The sequence below is a fragment of the Chironomus tepperi genome, unplaced genomic scaffold, assembly GCF_022539635.2.
Source record: "Chironomus tepperi strain 1889 unplaced genomic scaffold, CSIRO-AGI_Ctep_v1 contig_85, whole genome shotgun sequence".
NCBI lineage: Eukaryota > Metazoa > Arthropoda > Insecta > Diptera > Chironomidae > Chironomus > Chironomus tepperi.
In genome coordinates, this window is record NW_027226207.1 from 5,872,428 (window position 1) to 5,898,314 (window position 25,887).

The window sequence follows — 25,887 nt, forward strand, 5'->3', positions numbered from 1 at the left end:
AAACAAATCAAACAGAAAAAAACGATAAATTTAAGTTTAAATGTACCAATTTTCCTGTATAAAGAAAAAAACAAAAGATTGCTATTATTATTTTTTAATTAAACTATATTACAAGGCATTTTTAGTTACGAGAAAATATTCGATGGACTTTTGTTTTTGATGCTGTAAATCTGGATGATTCTGGATGTGCAGGATCAAGACCATAAAATTCATCTCTGTTCATATCCATATAAACAAAAAGTTACCATTTAAAATACGGTTTTGGGAAGTCAAAAAAGTTTCAAAATTTAGCAGAATTTATCATTTTGGCAATAAAGGTTTAAATAAAATATATAAAAAAAGGATTGTCCCATCTCCATACAATACATATACATAAAAATATTTTTAATTATAGTTAAAATGAAAGAAAACCGATAAAAAAAGCTTATATATAAATATTATTATTATTCTTATATTCTGATCTTAGTTTTGAATTTTTTTTTTTTTGCTTTATTATTATGGATATACATATATACAATTATATATATTTTTTTTTTCATAGACTTAAGTTTACAATATTAATTTTTAAGTTCTCTGTAAATTTTTAAAATGCAAATTGTCCATATCACACATGTACTAAGCATCAGATAAATAAAAATGAATTAATCTGTAAATTTCACAATTTTATGATTTTTTTTTAAATTTTAATTTCAAATAGAAACAAAAATATTTTGATGCAAAAAAAGAAGTAAAGAATATAAAAGAGATGAATTATAGAAGGTCTTATTATAATTTTAATGAAAAGAATGTGTACACAGTAAAGCTCATATATTTCTTTAAAGATAAAAACAAGCTTGACTTTTCAATTTTTATATTTCTACAATTTTTTATTAATCTTTCAGGATATTTGATTTATATTACAGCATATCAACTAAGTATCAACTAAATCTGAAATCATAATTTGTTTATTCAGTCAGCCAAACCCTAACAGACAATGAGCTTGTTAATGAATTGCAAAACAGGTGTCTGTGACAGGCAAAAACCGTACAAATTCTTGATAATTTGTAAGGTTTTACACAAAATACATATAAATTATCAAACATTTGTACGGTTTTGTATATCGTCAAATTTTCTTCTAAAACCATACAAATTATGAAGAATTTGTAAGGTTTTGAAATATTTGATTTTTTTTTTAAAACCATACAAATTATCAAGAAATTGTGCGGTTTTTACATGTCACAGTCACCTTTTATGCAACTTTACTTGAACATCCTCCTTGTCTGCTCAGGAAAGAGCCTTAAATCTCAATTATTTGTACATTTCTAAGTTGCTTCTGTGAAGATTCTAATTCCGTGCATTTGTGTTACTTGTTCTTTAAGCACTTTGTTCACTAATTGATGTTGCTTGACTAATGACATTCCTTTAAACTCTGGTGACTTGATGTTTACTTCAAACATGGCTCCACATCCACCAGACACGTCAAAGACTCGAACTTCACCCTGAAAATTATTGAGAATGATTAGTAATTAGTGATCTTTAAAAATGAATGCTTAAGCTGGCTATTTTGGACAACTGCATATAGCACAGGAGATAAAAATAGAAGTGCCGTAATCATCAGCTTATTTAACATTTGATTTAATGACTCGGGGTAATCCCAAAAAGATTGTTTATTCGAGTTTGAATGCTTTTTGGTAATTCTACTTATGACACAAAATTAATTGTGACTGGATACATTGTATTGATATACCCTGGATCATTCGAATGTCTGCCGAACGATTGCTGACATTAGAACAATTCGAAAGCTGTCCAGTGGCACAACACAATGAAGCCAGTTAACTCTATTGGATGAATATCATATTAGAAAGCATACCGTTCAGCTTTGGCTTAAATAACAAGAGTAGGAAGTGCAATCAATAAGATTAACAGATTTCAGGTTTTTGCTGACGTCATTTTAGTTATCTCCATCTTAAAATGAATCAGACAGAATCTAAATATGATCAGCCTACAACTCAAAACCAATATTTGATTCCAAAAATTTCTAGACCAATGATCTATGTCAATACAAACATTAATTTAGTTCCATTAATTAGACAAAGGATTATGAAGGGCATAAAAAACCAATTTTTCAATTATGTAGGATGATTAAACTTGTTTTAAGTAAGTGGGAAGCTTTTGTCATGCTTAAAATCTTCAAATATGAAGGACAACATCAAAAGTCAGCTCTTAAGTATAGGTTGTAGACACGACAATTCTCAGCTCTTAAGAATTATGAAAATTAAACAAGATTTTACTAGAAATCATAAAATACAGCACAGCTTATGCTAAAGACTGGCTTACAAGAGACCTTGTAATAGTCTGATTGTTGAAGGTCATTATGGCTTGTGACACTTGTTAAAGGCTTATATAGAAGTAAAGATTTCATAAATCATGCGATCAACTTGTGTCTTTTACATGCTGGTTGAGTGGTATTTAGACTAGAGTATAATGTTGATATGAAGATACCTAAAATGCTCTTTAGGTTTCTATACCCAAATTGAGAATAGCGAGATGCCATTCCGAATGTACTCGAATTTTACATTTTCAAGGCTGCGATATTAAGCAATTAAATGCTATGCTAGAATTCTTCATAAGTTTAGAAACTGACGTACATATCCACAATTTGAACTATACGTCAAAACCTTGAAGGAAACCTGTCATATCCAGCCATAAATTTATAATTGGAAACTAGTAGAGTTTTCGCGAAAATCTACGTATGAACATTATGTGCATCATGTAATGTATCATGTTCCAGAATGATCGTAATGGTTTTATGCTCATAATAGCTGCACATAATGCAAATGTCCTTGACATTTTTAGGTATAAAATATTAAATATAATAATTCATCCAGATATTTCATAATGAATGCATTAAAATCATGATTAATCATGCATATTCAAAATCATAAACAAGCAGGTAGATAAATTATTGCTACATACCTTAAAATGCTTCTCAAGTATTCCAGTCAAAGAATGTTCAGTGACTTTTCCGTTACTACAAAAATTCAAACGAGATTGCTAGAAAGAAATCGCAGCCAACTTCATGTTATTTTGAAAATTCGACAATTATAATGAAATTAAGTTTTACCGTTCTAATGCTGCTTCTAAGGAACTGCCGAAGTATTGGTGAGACGAAATTTGATAAGTTCATCTTTGTTTATCTAATTTTCGTACGAATTATCACTGAATAAATCTATAATTTAATTAGGAAACTTTTTAAAATAAGAATCACAACTTCCGAAACTTTTCGACGAGTCGGATTATACCAAAGATTATACGATATCGTATAAAAAGCGTAGATGCATACCACTCGTTAGTCACTTCATCGAGAAACTTCCAACAGACAAGTCGCATAAAAGTACAGTCGTCCTCGTGAAAAATATTAAATTAATTAAACTTAAACGTTTAAAATTGTTGTGTTAAAGTCATAAAAAGTTTAAGTGCACTGTCCTGCGAAAGCGAAGTTTCTTAATAAAGGTGTGTTTAATACTGAAAAAAATTAATTACGACGCAAAAGAAAGAAAAAAAAAGTTAAAAGTAAAAAGAAAGCCTTGAAAAAAAAATATAAAATGGTTGCTACGTCTCTGCATAGTAATGGAAATAAAATTATTCAAACAGAGGCTTTAAATGAGTGGATAAGAAATTTAAAATCAAAGAAACAATTTAAGAAAAAGATCTCACGAGGCCAAGACCTCTTTGCCATAGCCATTTTACAAAATTCATTATATAAAAATCAAAAAATGCTACAACAAAGACAAAGAGAGAGATCTGAGAAATGGCTTAAAATGAAGAAAATGCTTGAAGAAAGCAATAAAAATTGTGATAATTCAGAATACATGGCCTCAGTGGAAGATAAAGAATATCATCTTGAGAGTCTAGAACGTGAAGAGAGACAGATGCAAATTAAAAAAATCTGGGAAGAAGATTTAAGTGATATTGAGAGCTTTATGAATAGTTTAGATTCAGTTAAGACATCGATAGTTAGATAAATTATGAGGAAATCAGATATTAAATATAGCTCAAAGTTTGTACAGTAATTTAGAAAGTTCAAGAAGAAAACAAAAGAAAAGAAAAAAAAATTCAAAATGGCAGACATGAAAAAATTGCAGTAAACGTTTTAAAACGTATATATGTATGTGCCCCACTCCATTTCAACAGAAAAATGTGTTACACTCAGTCACGTACAAACACGTTTTTGGTATAGAAGAATGTAGGAAACAGAGAAAAAAAAAACGAGTTATGACGTCACGGAAATTTCCAACGAACATTTGGTGATTTCATAAGCACATAAAATAGTTTCAGTGTATATCTTTTTTCTACCTGCACAGTCTGTCAGTTTCTTTTGAATTTCATAATGTTTTAATGAAATAGGAAGGCATAACAAAGAGAAACGGGGCCATTCACTAATGACGTCTGACATTTAGAAAGGTGAGAGGTAGGGTTTGGGCTTAATTATCAGGTATTTATACCAATGTGATGAATATAGATAGAGGTATGTAGTACCAATGATAGGGCCACGGGGGTCTAATTGATCGACGTCATTTCTGAACGGCCCCCACAAAAAGTAAAAAGCATACAAAAAAGTTTATAATTTAAAAATTAATTTCACAAATAATCTTAAAAAATATTGTAAATGATTAATTTTGTGACTTAATTAATATTACGCAGAAATTTTTATTTGCAGTATGCCATCTGTTGACTGAACAAAGCATCGAGCTTTACCACTGAAACGATTGCTTTTTTGTGGTATTGTATTTTTTTAAACATTTAATTTAATTTAAAAAAATCTCTTAGTTAATTGAAATTTCCAAAAAAAAAAAAACACAGATGATAAGTTAATGATTTAAGAGTTGTTGCCTATAAAGTTTAATAGAGTAATTTAGTTAGAATTTGATAAATGTAAATAAATTAAGTGAACATGATTGTAATTTTTTTAAATCATACAAAAATCGAAGAATTTTTTTCTTAATCTTTTTCTTTCTTGCAGTTTCATTACCTGTGCAAACAGGATGTAAATGTCCATACACATCGTCTCCCCCCTTTCTAAAAACGGAAGGAGCTTTTGAAGAAAATATTATCAAATAATAATGAAGATTGCGATGATAAAAAAACAAGGGTTGACTCAGCCTACGACGTTCAAATGTATTTCAAGGCTCTCCCCAAAAAAAATAATCACGGCAAGCAAAAACTTGTTTTGAGGCTAATGATCTACTTTCAGTATTAGGGCATATAATACACAAATAATTCCATACCTGGTCAGGTTGTAAAATGAGTGATCGAGAGTGAGACTCATGAGTTTTGAATGGATTGAATGATGGACCATCAACATACATGACAAATATGAGTTTCTGATGATGTGAAATAGTTGGATATACTATAACATACATGGTGTCGTTTCCTCCTGGGGGTCTTTTTTCCTTCTTATTTTTTTTTCTTCATTTTCTTCTGTTTCTTCACAATAGATTAGAAATGAATAATCTCGTCGGTAATGCTGGATTAGGATATATAATGACAAAATGACTGAAAATTATGAGAAAGAAATAGTTTGATTATGATGATGATGATATTCATCGCGGTAAATAGCTATATTATTCCAAATGGTGGACATTCTTTTCCTTTTTTTAGTTATCGTATCAGTTATGACACATCTTATGATTCACCAGAGTGATAGTCAGGCCAAATGTATTATAAAGATCCGAGAATAATCAATAGACGAATACGAAGAGATTGTGCCTGCGTGCAAAGAACATTATTTCCGTTATCAAGAAAAGACCCGAAAAGAAAATTTCTTTCGTGGTAAATTTTTTCCGTTATTTTTTGAGATAAGCGATTCTTTCTTTTATTCTAGTTACATACGTACATACGTTATTGACAAATTTAATCAACTGAGCCTACAAAGACACACATACACGTCTGCTTAAGAGTGCGGTATCGTAGTGACACATTTGTTTCCCTTTAATCTTGCCATTTCTATATATTTCACAGTTGCATAGCTTAGTATGCTATGGAGAATAAGTTCAGGATTCACAATTCAGTTCCTCGACTATTATGCGGTATTGTAAGACACAATATTTTCCCTTAAACTTTCCATTTTGAATATTTTACAGTAATTACGACGGAGAGATCAGACAGAGCGTTAACGAGGAACAGATTTTTTATTTCCTTTTTTCCATTTCTTTTTTTGTATTTTTTACAGTACAAAAAAAAACTTTAAAGAAAATTTGTAAAATTTTTCACTAAGAAAACCTTTGTAAAAATGACAGGCTACGGCAAGCATCCGATCCGAAATCTGGTATTGTAAGCACAAATTATTTCCATTTAACTTTTTCCATTCTGTATTTCCACAGTTAAGAGAAAATGAATTTTTTAATTCGATCGGAGTGAGCATTGAAAAAAAAAATGTAAAAGAAATCATAAAATTGTAAAAAAAAAACTTGAATTGTGATTGTGTCAGAAAAAAAAGTATAACAGCAGAGAAAGCCTGCAAAAGCGATTATTGTAAGCACAAAAAACATTATTTCCAATAACTTTCCATTTTGTATTTTTCACAGTTTATGAGAAATTTGTAATGAAAAATTGAGAAATTTATGTAAAAAGATAATGAAAAAGTCTTCAGAAGCGACCGTGTCCATCACAAAACATTTGTAAGAAACACTTTTCAATTTCCTTAAACATTTTCGTTTATTGTATATTCGCAGTATTATGAGAAATGATTGTAAAAAGATTTATAGCTAAAGGACACGAGAGATAGGCCTGCAAATTCGGATTTTTGTAAGAAACAAAATCATTTTCCATTAATTTTTCCAACCTTTTTTGTATATTTTTGCAGTGCAGAGCGAATTTAGAAAAATTATGTAAAATTTATACTTTTATACTTTAAATTATGTAAAGGACATTAGTCAGGGAAACGGTATTGTTATATATTGTTTTTCGAAAAATCTCTTTTTTTCTGTATTGTATTTCAAATAGAAAAATAAGTTCTATGTATGAAAAATTTATAAGAATGACCCAGATGCGATGATGATGACGTTAGTTCCGACAACTTTACCATGCAGAGCATTACCATGAATCTTCCCAAAATATTCTTCTCCAAGTGTTCTTCAGTTTCTGTTGATCCAAAGCTAATCTATACTCGGTTGAGGACGAATTATGAGCAAGTTATTCGGTTTCTGTGGGGGTTGCTGTACCTTTGTATCTTTCATCTACTCATGCCCGGTAACAAAAAGTTATTTTTGTGGACAAAAAAAAAGTTTTCTTGGATGATTCCAGAATGTTCTGACATAGAAAAAAGTCTTCCGTACAATATCAGCTGACTTCATGCATTCATATACATCCCAAAAAATATTATTATCATAAAGTTAATGGCGCACCAGAATATTTTCCATAATCCATAACGTGTGGGCGCAAGCAGAGAAACATGCCAAAAATAATCGGTATTTACACATACATTTCAAATTGATCCAAACAATATCTTATTTTGATAGTATGAGAAGCATTGAGAACGAGAAATAATGAAAAAAAGGATTAATCAATAATATCACAATGAGTACACTACAGAGAGAAATGAGTCAATGAGATCTGCTCTCTATGCTGAATACCAAAACAGCAAATATCGATGCAAAACGGTAAATCGTAATTCTAAAAAATGACAAAGCAAGCGTTTTCTTTATTCGTAGACAAATTTAAAGCGAATCTGAATCATATGCGAGAAACTAGATAAGCTTATGGAGTTACATGTCCAATTATTCAATGATATCAACTATATTCTTCTGGATATTCTTCAATTTTCTATTAACTGACGCAAGATGCAAAAGCGATAAATGATAAGCTAGTTATCGGGTTTATAATGTGCTGACCTACATCCTACTTTTTTCCATATACGTAAAAAATTTTTATCGACTGAATCTACTAAGTCTACTATCAAGTGAATACTATAAGCAATGAACATTCCAACCATCTATCGAATCCGAGGATATATATATGGGAGTTTTAAATGTCTGATTGACAAGTGAGACCAATTTAAGTTAAGAGACAATTTGAGAGATATGGTCAGTAATCGGTATCCAAGATAAATTCATTTAAAAAAAAGTACATAATCAACGGTGAATCGGATAGGGCAAGAGCTAGTGCGTATTTCTACACAAAGAATCCAGAAGCTAATTCCATAGATCGTTAATATTAAAAAATATCAAAATACGGAAGCGCCAATCATTAAAAATAATAATTTTCATCTTTACCACACATTTTTCATCGGGTTTTGTTCCTGGGGAGTTAAAGGAAATTGCAAGCGATTGACGCATTTCATCTAGATATGACCAAACCTTATATAATTGAGAATCAATGACAAATTAGTAACGAACGTCATCAAAATGTTTTCAAAATATGGACAGAAGTCTAAGTCTCTGAGATATTCTTATTGGGGAGCATTTAAATGCATTATACATCCGTTAAACCATTCTACCCAACTACATAGGCTTTTCTCGTTTTGTGAATGAATTGAGTGAGTGTTTTTGAGTTTAGTCGTTATCGTTCTATGAATTCGGCCAATTTCTTGCGGTCGGCAAGAAATGAGAATAGAATTCCATCGCAAATTGTAGGACTTGGCAAATTCTATACGGACTGTATGGAATGTGAAGAGAGTTCTGCAATTTGGTGTGGACAGCGCGGATTATTACACTTGTCAAATTTGAATTGCTCGGCTGGGTAATTCAGATGGGAAAAGAGTGTGATAATCACATCGGGGAGCGGAGGCATCGGACTGGATCTTGGGACCTGGACTGGAGTGGACATCACGCAGGCAAGCAGAGGTGGACCTCTGCGAGAAAATGCATTGGTGCGGCGGGTTTCAGCAAAAAGTGTCCGGCAAGTTTGTGCATTGGAGCACAGACGGGAATAGGATACTTTGTAAGTTGATTAGGCTTCCTTTGGTTGTCAGATCCATTAGTTGTTTTCAATTCAAATTTGGACATCATCATAGAATCTTTTCAAACATTTTCAATGTCATCTTCCATGATGTCTTCATGTTTACTTCATTTCTGATTATTTTATTGGATATATACACATACTTATTGTAAATGATAAACCTTATCTATAAGATCAAATGTATTGGATTTACCCTTTCAAAGAAAGAGATTTATTTCGATTATTTGGAAAGGAAGCCTCGCAAGTTATCTTCAATAAATCTTCAAAAGAGACGACAAAAGTAATAATTCAAAGGTTCGCAAGTGGGATGAGGGGGCTGAGCAACAAACAATCTGCTTAGCAATGGGCTAACGTCTCTAACAATTCTTTCAAAAATACCTTTTAATACATGCTGAGTTCAACGCAATCTTTTTATCAAATTGAGCAATAAAAAAATGGACGAAAAGTGATACTTTTATGATTGAAAAAATGAAATTTTGAGGTCTTTTGACTATACTTTGATGTTGATTTTGAGTTTCAGGAAGTTCGTTTTCAGATTTTTTGAATATGGCTGTTTATCTTGATTTGTGTGGTACCGTCGAGGAGTGATGAAGAGCATGGATGTTTCAGAATCTATCAAAATGAAGAAATCCTTAAGTTTCAGCTCACAGCGTTGGTCCAAATTGCCTAGTTGAGGCTTAAACCATGAAGCATGTTGACTGCTGCAAAAAATGATACAAATTAGTAAAATGTTCTTTCCTTAATCAATCTTACCTCATTCCAAAATTCTCTAAATCTTCTAAGAAGCCTACATAAGCAGTACAGATTGACAAGCTAACTAGACATGCTAAGGAAACAACAGTTGATTTTGTTAAAAACTGTACCATATTCATTTTTTTTTTATTGAAAGTCAAAAACATTGAAAAATTGATACTTTCTCGTATTCTATAAAATACTTAACAAACTTAATATTTCGACAAGTGTATCCACATGAAATTTATCCTCTTTTGCATCCATCAATCGAACACACTTGAATTGTAATTTATTTTTTTTTGCTGAAAAAAGAACGAACTCATTTTGAAAACAAATTGTTTTTTATCTTTAATTCATCATCATACAGTAATTATTTTTTTTTTCAGTCATTAAATTCGTTTTTGAGAAACATTTTTTTTAAAAATAATTTTTTTTTTAATCACTTGAAACTTCATTTTTCTTCTCATTTTCCGTATCCTCGCTAGCCTTTTCGCTGCTTGTTTTATCCTGTTCATGACTCACTTCTGAGGACGTAATAATTTCATTTGAGCTATCAGCAGAACTTGATTCTGGTTTTGCTGCATTTGTTGATGATATTGAGTCGTCAACATCAAAGCATTCGAATATGATTTCTATGTGACTTTCTATGTCACGTATGAGATCATTACGGGATGAAAATGTTGGCGATGATGATGATGTACTTTGTTGTAGTTCTTTTGATTCTTCATCACTTTGACTTTTCTTCGAATTGGCACCGTTATCAATTTTAGTTTCTGGATCACTGCTGCTGCTGCTACTTTTCGGTGTTTCATTATCACTAGATTGTTGGATGTCAAGTTTTGCCTTCTTCGGTGGAGATTCTTCGGCTGGAACGGGAATTGATACTGATTTAATTAATAAACTGTGTCATATTTATTTGTCAAAACCATCTATAGCTTTCTTAGAAGGTTAATGACCCTTAACATAATGAAACATTCGATAATTACCTTCAACAGACGAGACATCTTTGCACTTTTGCAGGACAAGCTGCAAATTTTGTTTCAAATTGTTCTTTGAGGCCAGTGGAAAGCCACTTGTCTGTCCAATAATCCTAATAGCATGTAAATCTCCACACAATTCGTCCCATTCTTTCTTAACTAAACAACCACAAATGTTATCCAGTAACTTTGTTATTGACATTCTAGTTCGAACCTGGAAGTAAACAAAAATCGAGTTTTGAAGGCTGATCATTGAGGAATGTGAGCAGTTTACCTTAGCATAAAATATTTCCACAAAATTTGCAATCATCGAATCATTCAATGATATCCTTTCATCTTTCAAGATCCTATCGATATACTCATGAATCAAACTGTTGTTCAATAGCATGTCAACATACCTAAAAATTGATAAATTTAGTTTAATACTAATTAAAATCTTCAAGTTACAGCTGTACTCACTTTTGCATATTTTTGTTCTTGGCTAATCCAACCCAAAATGAAGGGAAGAATGTAAAATGCCATCCAACAGCCTCAATTGCTGTCTGCAGACTCAAATTAGTAAGAGTATCATTGAGTGCATTGCAAGAAACAGCTGCTCTAAAGAACACATCCAAGAATTCATGATAAGGTTTATAAAAGTTTTCAACAGCCATGTCAAATTCTTTATCAATTCCTTTAGAATGTGAAAATGATGATTGAATAGCTCGAGGTATGTTCATTTGCATTAATGGACGCGGTGGTCTTTGAATATTTTTTGCTGACCATGATAATGTACTGTTGTTTGATGATCCAGCATTTTTGGAACTTCTGCGTGGCAAATAAGCGCCAATTAGACCGGAATGTTGTTGTTGATTTTGAGTATGACAATGAACAAGGATGGGCGTTAAAATATTAATGACTTCATTAGGAACGCTCTTGACTAATTCCTTTAATATATCCAATGTAAGTTTTCTCATGTCTGAAGGATTAAATGTATTTAATAATGATGTAAGTCGTCGAACAACGTCAGCTAGTCCTTTAAAATATCCAGCTTGAGGATGTCGCTTCTTTTGATCGCGACAATTATGACGTAGTGCTTGAATTAAACGAACAATTTCTCTTAATAAATCTTGTAAATCTTCTATCACATTACACGCAGTTGCTTCATGATACATCGAATGAAGTGTAAGAAAAGCCTCAAAACATATAAACAGTCCACCATTACTGACAAAGAATACACGATCATCATCATTCTCAATGAGAATCTTTAATGCTGATATGAGTGTATTCCATGAAACTCGTGCATCCAAACTGCCCAAATATGCCGACAATGTATGTCGTCTAAATATCGATATTTGATCAAGCTCTGTTTGTGTCGAGTCTGGATGCTTTGCAACAAACAATTGCATCAATTTAAATAACTCATCTACGGCTAACGGATACTGTGTTGGATATGGCGTTATATTTTTAAAAGCCCATTGCAAGTTTTGATGACCAGCAAGTTGACGAGTCAACGTTCTTGATTGTTCACAGCACAGACGAAGTAATCCATAGTAAGCTGGCAGCATACAACGATTATATTGGACTACTTCAGAATCATCATGATCCGCTCTACAAATTATGACAACAGTTAGGATTTAAATTCAGAAAGGTCGTTATTAAGGTACTTACAATATGTAATTAAATGCAATGTTCTTGGTAATTTCAACATTATTCGCAACGATTTGAGCATTTTCAGGACAATCGACTGTTGCATGATACCAAAATGCTAGTAGAGCTTGTTTATTGTGATGTGTTGGAACGCTTGGTTCCGATAATTTCGGATGAAACAGTTCCCATAATGTCTTAATGTGTGGACCTAACATCAATTTTTCTGTTTTCGTTATCATACAATAAGTCATTAAACTAAAGTATGACGTTAATTTAACTGTTCCATGTGTGCTTATATCTGTATAATTTTTTGCTGAACGTAATAATTTAAGAAGAATATTTAATATACTATGTAATATTGTTTGTGCTTCACCCAACGAAATATCTCTTAATGGATTATGAATAACTATTTTGTGATGAGATGTTGCTCTAAAATTTTGACGGAACGATTGGACTGGTACGAGTGAAACTAGCAGATTTGCAGCCGCTAAAATTAATTACTTAATTAAGCATTACTCAATAAAAAATTACGAGTCATGCTTACCATTCCGAACTCGCAAATTTGCACTTGCAATAAGGAAGTTTTCAACCCAACTTTCAGCTGTTGAAAGAACCCATGCATGAGCGATTTTATTGCGAGGTGCTTGCATTGATAGCCATTCTAATGCTGGCTGTGGACAGAATTCAGCTGCATCCCAAACTCGTTGTAGAACCAACTGTGAGAAACAGGGCAATCCAGATGGTCCTGAAGATGACTCCGTTAACAATGTTAGGAGCTTGAAGAATGGACTGCATAGCTATAATTAAAAATGTTCCTTAGAATTTAATTGGAAATTTAAACAATATGGAATTTACCTCAGTGTGCTTAGTTACAGCACTGAATAACATTGTTATTATAGAACCAGCCAATCTTTCGTCATAACGGCACAGAGCATGAATAAGTAACCGTGTCTGATTAGGATTTATATTATCTTTAATTTGTTGATACAAAAATGGAAAGCCTTTGCCTCCAGTGATTGCATTATAATCTCTAGATGATAGTTGTAAGGTTTGATCAGCACCGCGTGATTTTTCAACTAGATTTGCGACAAGTGCAATCATTTTATCTAATGATGCTGGACGAGTTTTGTCGATTGAGAGTGTTTCATCGGATGAATTATCTTCAGATGAAGAGTCGACCTAAGAAATTAAAATTTGAAAAAATAACGGTCAGAAAAAATTCAAATTTCAGAAATACGTTAAAAATTCAAATTATAAAAATTCGTACTCACATTATTGTGATTTTTATGACCCAAATAAAAGTCTGAAACACTTTTAATGACGTTAATGTGCAACAGAAACTTTGTTTCTTCCTCTCCCATTCTCGAAAATTCATAAAGCAATCCAAAGAATTCCGTTAAATGCCTCAAATGTGCTTTTGCACCGTTTTCCATCAATGCAATTAATGACTTTATGAATTTTGTCACGCACGACTTCTCGCCAATCACCTCATTGCCATCATCATCTGTTTCTTTTTCCAAATATAACGGGGAATGTGCTTGTCGTAGACGCTGAATAACATGAATAACAAGACGTTGAAACATTTGACGAACCATTTGATTTGGACATTGAATAAGAACTTGAACTGGCCACCAAGGCTCTTGCGACATGTGACCTAAAAACCATTCACATGCATCTTGACTTGCGTTGAACTGCTTTGTTAAGAGCTCGACCCAAAGAACCATTGTTGGCTAAAATTGAGAAATTTTATTAGATTTTGTTGAGGATTTAAGTCCATAAAATTTACCTTTTCCTTAGCATGAATGAAGGTTTCAATGAAAAATGATACTGATAGCTGTGCAGCACGAAAAGTAATATCATTAAGAACTAATAATGATTGTGGAACATGACCGCAAATTTGCCACATAAAACTGGAATTAAAAGTAGATTAATTAGCATTTCATACTGTATAGCTGACAAGTATTAACTTACTTAAAGTAAGTATGCTCGAATATATTTCTATCTTCTAAATAATGACGATTATCCTGCCAAATCCAATCTTCCAGATCTTTACTCAGCAGTGATTTTCTCTTCATCTTCTCACTAGCCAATTTTTGCTGACTTTCCTTTAATGCAAGACTATTTTCATCCAGTGGAATATCATCATCCACAAATGGTGTCAAGTCAGGACTTTGTGTTGAACAGGATGGTGCAATTTGTAATGAATTTTTTGATAGTTCCTCTTTTGATGGTCGACGCTCATAGAAAAGCATATAGGCGGAATTAGTCTTTTCAAAACTAAAATCTAAATACTTTTCGGTAACGGAATCGTATGTCTTGCTCTAAAATTGAGAATGAAAAATTTTAACGGTTATTTAAAATTTGAAAAATAACGGATTTCTAAAATTTGAATTCTCAACGAATTGATGAAAATTCAAAATTTTGTATAAATAACGACATTTTTGATAGACGTAAAGGATTAAGGCACAACTCACCGTCATTTCACCACCAAAACACTCAGCAGCAATTTGCGATGGATCAAATATTTTGACCTCAGCATCGTTGAACAAAAACCATCGATCACTTGTACTTTTTCTATCACTATCGCGTTCCTTAATGAAACTATAATAATGACCACCATCAGCAGTTCCTGTATGAACAGTAACACCAACTAAATCGTATTCATAATTTTCATTTTCATTGTCACCGCCACTTATTGATGATGATTCACTATCTGCAAATTTATCTTCATCGATCTTACTATTGTTAAGTTTGTCAATATTCTCGTCACTTCCATCAGTTTTTGTCTTATTTTCGTCACCACTTGATTCACTTGATTGAGATTTAAGCTTTTCTTCTTGATAATGCTGTGGCATTAATGTTTTTTCAACATATCGTGACATGTCGAGTCGCATTGGAAATGAGAAGTGTGTATTGACTTTCTCTTTCAACATTGTCACCATATTAAATGTGTATCGCATGGTATTAAAGCACAGAATCTCTGGAAGTTTCTTAAAACATGCTCTCTTTTCAGCACGAACTTTCTTACTGCATGTTGAGCATGTATACATATTATCACCTTCCAATGTATCCTTAACTGTAACTTCATCTAAAGACTCTTGTAAGTTCCTCATGTCAGCGACTTGACAACGAACTGTATAGAATTCCTCTAATGTTCTACTAACATGATCACAATCTAGCGACACAACATTGTTACTTATAACACCACAAAAGATTTTCTTAACAAGTGCCTTCAATTCTGGTGTCATTTCCTCTAATTTTGATACGAGATCTATGAAAAATTCAGCCATATCTTTCTGTTCGCCTGTATTTAATGGCTGATGATCCATTTGATATACTTTACAGAATGATCGTGGATTATAAGACTTCCTTTCACTTTCCATAAGATATGCAAACATTTTTTGTAATTCACAGAATGTCAATTTGTGCTTTACAGGTGCATCTGCCATGACTGATAAGATTGTTTCTCTTGCTTGGGGCATCATAAAGATGTGTTGAATACAAGCAGCCATATAACATGTTGCACCTAAATTTGTAAGTCCAACATATCCACTTTCAGATCGTCCATCATCTCTAGGCCAATAATCCCATGGATAAGGTGAATGCGGTCCTGGACGATGTTGTAACATTAACATTTTATGCAATAGCATATAATTCGATGGTGCATTTTTCGTTAATTCAATAAGTAAATCATATGAGGCAGCACGAGCTCCTTGTGATTTACATTTAGGCAAGTCACGATTCTCAGCTGTTGGCAGTGCAAAAAGACACTCGAAAATTTTACCAATAAATTGCTGACCAGATTGACTGTATTTAAATGGTGGATCATATTTAACTAAATTTGCCATTAAGTTAAGTAAGCCAACAAGACCATCATCTTGAATATGTCGTCGTTCCAATACATCACGATTTATAATCAATTTTGATACTTGATGACACAATCCTTCAACATCAATTGTTAAATTATTCTGAACTTCCTTAATATTTCCTTTCAATAAATCCGGTGTCGTATTGTCTACTAGCCGTGACAATAGCCAAAAATAATCTCTACATGCTTGTCCATAAAGTTCCTTACCATCATCATTAAGTGAGTAACAAACAGTTTGTGTTCTCATTTTTTCAGCCGTTGGCAAGAAACTGATTAAAAGTACTAATAAAGGAACAATTAATTCACTATAAGTATGAGAATTTCCCATACAAAGACGATAAAGTGCAGCACAAGTTTCACGTCTTACATGTGGATCTGGATCATCTAAAATGAGCTTCTTTAGCCACTCATAATTCTCCTCACAACTCCAAAGTATTTCACGTGCCTTTTCTGATGCATATGCAAAACACACTAAAAGATTCATAGCAAAATTAACAACTTGAGCACGTCCCCAAAATCCAGTTTTATATTGATTATCCTTTTGTGGTACGGCTGCTTCATTTAAGATTGACGATATTCTTGAAATTGTCTTTCTAACATCCATTAATTTTAACATATCCTCATTTAATTTAGGTATGACAATTATATTTTCTTCTTGCTTTAAATCTTCAACACCTAATAAGCACAAAATTCTTAATAAACTACACAAACAGTCATGGCGCCATTCATCATATTCATCGTCATTTCTCTGCAATATTCCCGATATGAAAATATTGTATAGATGCTCAAGACCACCATTTTTGATAAACTTGTTGCTCCATTCGATTGATTTCTTTATTTTTATATCTATAGACGATTCATCATTCTTCTGTTGACTATTTTCACTATTCTCATGTTCACTTGTCTGTTCCTTTGATTTTTCTGGCGTATCGTGACTACTATTACTTTTTGCATCGTCCATATTTTCCTTAATAATTGCTGCCTTTCTTGTATTCTTTCCTTTAGAAATTTTCATTTTTAATTGATTCCGTTGGTGACTTGATGGCTTAATTGATGTCGAGAATCTTGATTTAGATAGACTTTCAACAATATGTAAACAATACATGAACTTTTGTAAGTTACTTGGATCAAGCAAGTCTTGTATACACACAGTATCCTCTTCGGTCATTGAAGTCTTTTGATTGAATGTCAAATTTTTGAATGTGTCAAGTAATGTTGGATTTGTTGGCAGCATTGCTAAAATGTCCCAGACACGACGAGATAATACTTGTGCCTGTGTGTGCTGTAATATGTTTACACCTTTCTTAATTAATTTCATATTTCCAAGTGTCTGCATTAATACGAAAAGTTGTTCGAAATATTGAGTCTGAAGTAAGAGAATTGTCGGTAAACAGTCTTTTGATGGTGGTGGCAACATTGATGGATGATCTTCATTTCTACGTCCGCGACTTCGTCCACCAAGTGAAACATAAACAATTTGATTATCCTTGAATCCAACATCAATTAAACTACGTTCATCATATTCACTTGTTATTTCTTGCCCTTGTGTTATGATCCTTAATGGTCCATCAGTCAATACGTTTCCAAGATTACTCATTGACGACGAATCACTTGAACATGATTTACCTTGTAAATTTTCATACCATTTAGCAATTTCGGCTTTTAGATCTCCTATCAAGTCTGTTTGATATAAATGCAAGTACGACTTTTCAGATAGCCCGCCGGGTTGTAAAATAATCTAAAATAATACAGTAAATTAGTTTTAAGTTTGAATGATCATTCTAAAACATACCTTAATAGGCGGACCTGGTCCCTCCGTTCTCAAAGCACTGTGAGAATTAATTCCTTTACCTTCCAATGCCCATCGCCTTAAATGATAAGCATATCTTCGTCGAAAGGTCTCTAAATGTGTATTGAGCAGCATAAGTGCTCGTTGGACGCACATAATAGAGTTATCTTGAAGTTCTGGCTTGTGTAAATTCTCAGATGCTTGAGTCAAGTAATTCATACATTGTTTCACAAATTCAGCTTCATTCTTTAACTGATGTTCCATATAAAAAGTGTTAATATAATTAATGGCAGCCATTGAAACTTCAGTATCATTAGCACGTAGGGCAATCTTCCACAATATATCCATTCCACTAACTTCCGATCGCTCATTATTACGTCTCTCATCAGATAATGTAAGGATGAAAAGTTGTTGAAACAGTGTAAGTGCAACCATCGAAATATTTTCGGGCTTTAATTCTGGCCACTTATTACGATAAATATGCTGTATAGCCATTGGACTTAATGCATGTTGAGCTCCACCTTTTGCCTGTCCTTGCAACCAGTGAAATAGACAATCCGCACAATCTGGATCATTTGCTAAGCATGACCACAAAATATCAACTTGATTTATTGTCAATCTGGAATGAATTTGAGACATTAAGGAACAGAACTAAATATAAGATAAATAAAGCTTACCTAAATGTCTTCGGCGAACCAATATCACAGAAAACCGATGCCAAAAATTGTAATCGAACTTGAATTTGTGTCGTATGAGAATACAAATAATCACCATTCTTATTCTTTACTAAAACTATACACGGTTCGTCCATTGACTGTGACTCTGCTCTGATTCTGGATTGTTTCACAAAATTGCAATAATGTTTCAAATTATTGAAGAAATGATGCATCATTTTATGCTGACGTTCAGCCCACATTGTTACTTGATGAGTTCCAATATCACGAAATTGTTGAAATGAAGCCAATAGTTTGGGAATCAGTCTTAAGCTCACAATGACACTTCGATTATTTGCGATATTAACTAAGCATGCCTCAATGAACTTTTTCCGGATGGCTTTGTCGGTGTGAAAGCATACGAGAGAGCTTAGTGTCTTTTCTGTTTCCAGTGCTAATGTTTCGCCGAGAAAGCCCTTAAAATAAATAATTTTAACGGTTAATTTAAATTCAAATTTTATCGGTATTCAAAAAAATTCAAAATAAGAAAAGTCGTTAAAAACTTACAATTTTGTCATCTTGCAGCAGATCCCATAAAAGTGTATTTCCAGGTTGGCAAATGTCTGGTGATTTTGTTCGCAACGACGATTGAGTCGAAGAATTTCCACTTGATTTGTTTTTCTCACCAGAACTCTCTGAAATTTGCTTGGTTTGCTTATGGAGATTGTCTGGTGTGCTTGATCGATTTTCTCGCGAAAATGAGAAGCATTGATTAGGTTTTGTGGTGTTTAAAGCCGAAAGTTCTTCACAAGGCGATTCCTCATCATCAAAATCTGCAAGATTCTTCTCAGATTTCGTGCTCATTGGCGATGAAGAGCCATCATTCTCAGTAGATCTTAAATAGTCCATTAAATGGCAATTTTCGGATATAGCTCTAAAGAATGACTCGTCCTTATTAAGACGATCAAGTACATCATCATGAATTCCTTCACTACAATCACTTCCACCAAATAACTGATCACAATCTGAATCACCGTCTGAAATACTTTCAACCATTTCTTGTATGTCCTTTCGTGTTAATTGCTTCTTCCTCTTTTTACGCAGCTTCTTACGATCAACAATAATCTTCTCATTCAACTCAATTCTCTCATCATCACTACTCGAATTTTGAGCATTATATGAATTAATTCGATGTCCAATAAGTGGATAAATTTGTTTCTTGTCCTTTCCCATTTCATACATCTCTTGCTGAATTTTTCCTTCACAGACCTTTTTCCTTAATGATGCTAAATTCCCTCGTGCCTGTTTACATGGCGGTGGACCAGAATCTGATTCTACTTCTATTGGACTTTTATGACATTCATCACTACTATCATCTTCTGGATCTTCTGCATGTCGATGATCATCTTCGCTGTTACTTCCATCGACACTAACACTATTTTCAGAACTTGATGGAATTTCTGTTATTTCACGGACATTGCTTGATACTTCACTATTGATTACATGACGATTACGATCTCTTGTCCATATGAGCTTAGTTAGAGCACTAATTATGAAGATTGTTTGTTCCGTATGCTCTTTTGGATCTAATTTGCACAGCAAAGAATACAGATATGATGCAGGTTTTGGTGCTAAATTCTTGACAAGTGCTGGTAAAATGTCATAAATTGGTTTCGAGCAATGTTTTAACTGTGATGCTTGCCAAATTAAGGAAATATGTTCTTCCGTTATGTGATTCTCAACAGCCAAAAAGTTTAAAACAATGTGAGACTGCTTAATGATCTCTGCATGTAAATTTGGTCCAAATAAATGCGAAATAATTTGATTTTCTGTCAACCAATCAGCAAGTTTACGACCAACAAGTTCAACTTCCGCAACTGTTTCGGTTGTGCATATGTCATTGAACCAATTTATATGAGCATTAATTTGAGACATTCCAGCTAATCGCATTGTGAGTGTTGATGATGTAAAATATTTAAATGCCAATGCTAGTCCTTCTGTATCAAATGTCAATTGTGAATCTAGTGGATCTTTTATTGCTGACCACATAAAATCTATAAGAAATAAATAAATAAATTATTCATAAGGAATTAAATCATAAAAGTTAATTCAAATACATACCTGCCATTGACTTTGTGGCTTGCGAACGAAGATCTTGATCCGAGAGCTTACACATGTATTGAAGAACTTTAATTCTTAAAGGAACAAAGAGCTGAACAATACTTCTATAATTAAGCCATAATTTAATGTTTGAAATAGCGACTGTACAGGCATGAGCTAACGATAGCGGTAAGTCGGGTATCTCAAAACATTGTGTCATAGCTCCGAAGCCTCCAGCAGAACAGAATAATGTAACATTATGGTAAAGATAAACAGGAATTTCTGTATCATGTATATCACAAAACATTGAAACTGATTGTATCTCTTGTTGTGTACTTTCGTGACCATAGTGCACTCCATGTTTATGTGCAATATATAACGGAAAATTGAGAAGAAATACTTTAGATATAAAGATTAAGACCTTTTCAAGCTCAAGAACTGTCCAAATTTCATCATTAGTGCATTTTTTTGTCTCCAACTTTTCCTTGTTTACTTCGTCATCTTCTTCTTTTTTACTATTCTCATCATTGACTTTTTGTTGTGCTGGAAGTTCCTCAATTCTTAATGTATTTGCTAGAATTGTCTTAATATCCTTTAATTTATTTACGATTAAATAGATTAATGATCGTATAATATAATTAAAACGATCAAAATTCTTCAAGTCTCGATAGCAGCACATACATTGTCTAAAACGAGATTGAATTAAAAGTATTACAATTAAGTTTTTGTTCCTTTACATGATGTAGACTATTTTGAAATTAACCTTTGTGACTGAGGCCATAAAATGTATGCTAAAACTGTCTCCACTTCACTCTTACTAAGATCTTTCAGGTTGTTATGGTCATTCTTCTTATGGCCTATAAGTCTTTGATCACCTAAAAGTAGTAAATAGCTTAAATATTTTGGAACTAAAGTTTTTTTTTGGGTATCAATGAAAAAATGACTTTTAACTATTAAATACGTTTTGTGAATCTATTTGAACCTTTTAAATATGTTAAGATTAATGTAATTAACAGCTTACATGATTGTAAAAGTGCCAAAAAATCAGAACAAATTGATAATTCGCACATTCTCGTTTTTTTCTTGACTGTTTTTTCTTTTTTCCTTTTTCGACGATTTTTGATGTTTTCTTAAGCTTATCGCAATCTACATTTTTCTTCAATGGATTATTGTTATCCTATCTTTTATACAGTATAACTTATTAACTTAATATTATTAACTAAACCGTGGTTTTTAATTATTTTAGAAGTTGTATAAATTTTCTTTGACTAACTTGTTTCCACTCTAGTTTTAAGCCCCGTCGTCATTTTAAAAATTTATTGACCGTTACGAACATTTTATGTTTCTATATGTAGCATATATGTAGAACAAAAAATATTTTCGTAAACATAAAATTTGCTGCTTTAGTAACATAATATAGTCACATCTACAAAAACTACAAGTACTACAAAACAAATTCTTGAGAATTGTTCTCAACAAAACAAGATATGAAAGGATATCAGATCTACATACTGAAGCAAAAATACCCTCTATTGAGGACTACGTCGGAAAGTTGCAAGCGAACTTCAACACTCGTCTTGCGTCGCGAAACACCGAATAAACCACAACATATATTAAAGCAAAACAATTTCAAAATAAAATCAAAAACTAAGTGATGAAGGCGATAAGTCAGAATCCTTTAAAAATTTAAATACAAATAAAATGTATCCAAACTTTGTACATAATTAAGTTAAAAATTTAATGAATAAAAAAAAAAGTTTATTTTTAAAAAAAAAAATAAAAAAAAAAAATAACATAATATAGCACATTCAGATTACTTTTCTATTGGGTTTGAGTATTTAAATTATTTTCAGAATTGAATGATTATATTTTATGCAGCATACTCAACTAGTCAAGATTCACTGTGCATCCGTTAAATCGCTCAAAACAAAGATCCTGAATAAACAAATATTGTAACAAAATTAATTAAAAATAAAAGAATTGAAAGAAAAGTCATTACCGATTTTTTCTGATTCAAATTTTAGAACCTCTCAAATTCCTAAAACAAAAAATTGTATGGTTTTGAAATGTTTAAAAACATCTCAAATTCAAAATATAAAAATTCTAGGGTTTCAGATCAAAGATCCAGTAAGCATCCATATAATGTATGTCCCTAACAAGAATATATTGTTATCAATGACAATATTATCAAGTAGATATATTTTGCGTAACGGTTGATTTAATTTTAAATATATGTGATTTTACAAAGGTTAGTCAGTCAGTCAAGTTCCATTGTTCAAAGCGATTACTTCGAGAGAGTTCTTCTTTAAGTGAATCTAGTGGAATTAATTACTTTTATTGACAATTCGCATTTCAAAAGGCATAAAAGGTAATTAATAAACTTAATTATATCATTTAAACATGAATTTAGCTGCTGACAATAAGAATTGAGGAAATTCTGATGAAAATTAAGAAAATGTGATGAAAACACATTTTTAACACCTTTAAATTGTTATGCAAGAGCTGAATATCCAGACTTTTCCTCAATTACTTATAATACAGTAGGCCTAGATGTACTGATAGCACATATTTGCGGCGAAAATAGATATTTAATATAATTAATCAAACAACTGATAATTTCTAACCTCGACATTTTGTTCTAGATGTACCGACTTCCTACAATTTTGAGAGCAGCAACCGCTCGTCAACTCGCTTTCAGATCATATGCTAAAGATGTCAAATTCGGAGCTGATGTCAGAGCTTTGATGCTTCAAGGAGTTGATGTTTTAGCTGATGCTGTTGCCGTCACTATGGGTCCAAAAGGTCGTAATGTCATTCTAGAACAATCTTGGGGATCACCAAAGATCACTAAAGATGGTGTTACAGTTGCAAAAGGAATCGAATTAAAAGACAAATTCCAGAATATTGGTGCTAAATTAGTTCAGGATGTCGCCAATAACACTAATGAAGAAGCTGGAGATGGTAATTAATTATTTTATAATTATATTTCTAGTACACATATTAATCTATGAAATTTATGAATAGGTACAACAACTGCCACCGTTCTTGCCAGAGCCATTGCAAAGGAAGGTTTCGAAAAGATTTCAAAGGGTGCAAATCCAGTTGAAATTCGTCGTGGTGTAATGATGGCTGTAGATACAGTTAAAGAAACACTTAAGACACTCTCAAGACCAGTCACAACACCCGAAGAAATCGCACAAGTCGCTACAATCTCAGCTAATGGCGATCATGCAATCGGAAATCTTATCAGTGATGCAATGAAAAAGGTCGGAAAGGACGGAGTTATCACTGTTAAGGATGGAAAGACTTTAGTCGATGAACTTGAAATCATTGAAGGCATGAAATTCGATCGTGGATATATTTCACCATACTTTATCAATTCATCAAAAGGAGCCAAGGTTGAATTCCAAGATGCCTTCTTACTTTTGTCAGAGAAAAAGATTTCAACAGTACAAAGCATTATTCCAGCCTTGGAACTTGCTAATCAACACCGCAAACCCCTTATTATCATTGCTGAAGATTTAGATGGTGAGGCTCTTTCAACTTTAGTCGTCAACAGATTGAAGATTGGACTTCAAGTTGCTGCTGTCAAGGCTCCAGGTTTCGGTGATAACAGAAAATCAACATTAGCTGATATGGCTATTGCTACTGGCGGTATTGTTTTCGGAGATGAAGCTAATTTAGTTAAGATTGAAGATGTTCAAGTCTCAGATTTCGGTCAAGCCGGTGAAGTTGTCATCACAAAAGACGATACATTGTTATTGAAAGGAAAGGGAAATAAGGCTGATATTGATGCACGCGCACAACAAATTAGAGATCAAGTGTCTGAAACAACATCCGAATACGAAAAGGAGAAGCTTCAAGAACGATTGGCTAGATTAGCATCAGGTGTTGCACTCCTTAAAGTCGGTGGATCAAGTGAAGTTGAAGTAAATGAGAAGAAAGACCGTGTAAATGATGCACTTTGCGCAACAAGAGCAGCTGTTGAAGAAGGTATCGTTGCCGGTGGTGGAACTGCACTTTTAAGATGTATCCCAGCATTGAACAATCTCAAAGGCTCAAATAATGATCAAACAATCGGAATTGAAATCGTCAAGAAGGCACTTCGTATGCCATGCTTCACAATTGCCAAAAATACCGGAGTTGATGGATCTGTTGTAGTATCAAAAGTAGAGGACAATACAGGAGATTTCGGATATGATGCACTCAATGACGAATATGGTAACATGTTCGAAAAAGGTATCATCGATCCAACAAAGGTGAGTTGATGCTTGAAAACTTTATAAATTCCTAAATCATGTTTTCAGAACAATACAACAGCAATATCTGTTGTTAAATTGTTTGAAACCATCCAAATGTTTGCAAATAGTGAACTTTTATACGGTTTTAAAACATTTTTTGAATATTTTCTAATCTAAAAATTATTTACAGGTCGTAAGAACAGCCTTGACTGATGCTGCTGGTGTTGCTTCATTATTGACAACAGCTGAATGTGTTGTGTGTGAGATTCCAAAAGAAGAGCCCGCAGGCGGTATGGGAGGCATGGGTGGTATGGGTGGAATGGGCGGTATGGGAGGAATGGGTGGTATGATGTAAAAATCCCGAATCACAAACAGCTAAACACACATAACAATAACAAATATTAATGTTAAGTCTTGCATTTAAATATCAGTTAATAATAGTTGTATAGACAATTTTTAAAAGAAACAAAGAATAAGATTCAGTCAAGAAATTATCACCATAGTTGTAAGCCAAAAATGGATCATGAGCATTTGTTATTATCTTGCGAAGTGATCATCAAAACAAATTTTTTTTGTTAAAAAAAATCATTTTCTCAAAAAAGAATGATGAAAATTTCTGAATTTGATTCAATCCCAGGCAGGTTTATTGAGTCATTTTCACAAATTTTAAGAGGAAGAATTTCTCTCAATCTATTTTAATTAATCGTACGTGATATTGTACTTTTTGTTTTTTATAAGAAAAAAAAGTAAAAAAAAAGAAGAATGAATATGAAAAGAAATTCCATTGGATTGATGAAAATAAATAGAAAAGTTTATTTACCTGAAAGATGAAATAACGGATTTTTTAAATTTGAATGAATTTATGATTTTTTTCCAGTGATGTAGTTTTCTTCCCTGCTATGTTGATTATTTTCATGAGCATATTTTGTGGCAAAAATGATATTTGTGATATTTGTATACT

The 25,887-nt window shown here is 32.6% G+C and overlaps 3 protein-coding genes and 1 long non-coding RNA gene across 5 annotated transcripts; 2 read left to right on the plus strand and 2 right to left on the minus strand.

Annotated features, from left to right (window-relative positions):
- Positions 1 to 845: 845 nt before the first annotated feature.
- LOC139086176 (bolA-like protein 3) lies at positions 846 to 3,293 on the minus strand. Its single transcript, XM_070634541.1, has 3 exons — positions 3,104 to 3,293; positions 2,956 to 3,033; positions 846 to 1,478 (listed from the first exon to the last, which is right to left on the minus strand). The coding sequence occupies exons 1-3, from the start codon at positions 3,164 to 3,166 to the stop codon at positions 1,302 to 1,304; spliced, it is 318 nt and encodes a 105-aa protein (XP_070490642.1). The 5' UTR covers positions 3,167 to 3,293; the 3' UTR covers positions 846 to 1,301.
- LOC139086177 (uncharacterized) lies at positions 3,127 to 9,411 on the plus strand. Its single transcript, XR_011543985.1, has 4 exons — positions 3,127 to 3,141; positions 3,224 to 3,492; positions 4,700 to 4,761; positions 5,003 to 9,411. It is a non-coding gene; the product is annotated as an uncharacterized lncRNA (long non-coding RNA).
- Positions 9,412 to 9,802: 391 nt separating this feature from the next.
- Positions 9,803 to 21,962, minus strand: puf (ubiquitinyl hydrolase 1 puf). 2 transcript variants are annotated; one of them, XM_070635196.1, is made up of 17 exons: positions 21,707 to 21,962; positions 21,449 to 21,560; positions 20,707 to 21,371; positions 19,153 to 20,639; positions 18,610 to 19,061; positions 17,936 to 18,551; positions 14,750 to 17,881; positions 14,247 to 14,596; positions 14,062 to 14,185; positions 13,547 to 14,005; positions 13,131 to 13,454; positions 12,820 to 13,072; positions 12,297 to 12,762; positions 11,106 to 12,236; positions 10,921 to 11,044; positions 10,656 to 10,860; positions 9,803 to 10,535 (listed from the first exon to the last, which is right to left on the minus strand). In XM_070635196.1, exons 1-17 carry the CDS (start codon positions 21,753 to 21,755, stop codon positions 10,105 to 10,107), a joined length of 10,380 nt encoding a protein of 3,459 aa, XP_070491297.1. In that variant the 5' UTR covers positions 21,756 to 21,962; the 3' UTR covers positions 9,803 to 10,104. The 2 variants fall into 2 exon arrangements, with proteins under 2 accessions (XP_070491297.1, XP_070491296.1); XM_070635195.1 differs by having other exon boundaries at positions 9,803 to 10,553.
- A 978-nt stretch (positions 21,963 to 22,940) lies between these two features.
- Hsp60A (Heat shock protein 60A) lies at positions 22,941 to 25,762 on the plus strand. The gene is made up of 4 exons (XM_070634542.1): positions 22,941 to 23,053; positions 23,328 to 23,646; positions 23,710 to 24,944; positions 25,117 to 25,762. Exons 2-4 carry the CDS (start codon positions 23,328 to 23,330, stop codon positions 25,279 to 25,281), a joined length of 1,719 nt encoding a protein of 572 aa, XP_070490643.1. The 5' UTR covers positions 22,941 to 23,053; the 3' UTR covers positions 25,282 to 25,762.
- Positions 25,763 to 25,887: the final 125 nt, after the last annotated feature.

Bases quoted from the DNA above. Each gene is read 5' to 3' on its own strand.
- puf (XM_070635195.1), bottom strand. From the start codon at position 21,755: ATGTGCGAATTATCAATTTGTTCTGATTTTTTGGCACTTTTACAATCA. The intron at 13,073-13,130 runs GTAAATTCCATA...TTTTAATTATAG, and splicing joins CTGTAACTAAGCACACTGAG to CTATGCAGTCCATTCTTCAA. The intron at 12,237-12,296 runs GTAAGTACCTTA...CATAATTTGTAG, and splicing joins ATTGCATTTAATTACATATT to AGCGGATCATGATGATTCTG.
- LOC139086176 (XM_070634541.1), bottom strand. From the start codon at position 3,166: ATGAACTTATCAAATTTCGTCTCACCAATACTTCGGCAGTTCCTTAGA. The intron at 3,034-3,103 runs GTAAAACTTAAT...ATTTCTTTCTAG, and splicing joins TTAGAAGCAGCATTAGAACG to CAATCTCGTTTGAATTTTTG. The intron at 1,479-2,955 runs GTATGTAGCAAT...AATAATTTTCAG, and splicing joins TACTTGAGAAGCATTTTAAG to GGTGAAGTTCGAGTCTTTGA.
- Hsp60A (XM_070634542.1), top strand. From the start codon at position 23,328: ATGTACCGACTTCCTACAATTTTGAGAGCAGCAACCGCTCGTCAACTC. The intron at 23,647-23,709 runs GTAATTAATTAT...ATTTATGAATAG, and splicing joins TAATGAAGAAGCTGGAGATG to GTACAACAACTGCCACCGTT. The intron at 24,945-25,116 runs GTGAGTTGATGC...AATTATTTACAG, and splicing joins GTATCATCGATCCAACAAAG to GTCGTAAGAACAGCCTTGAC.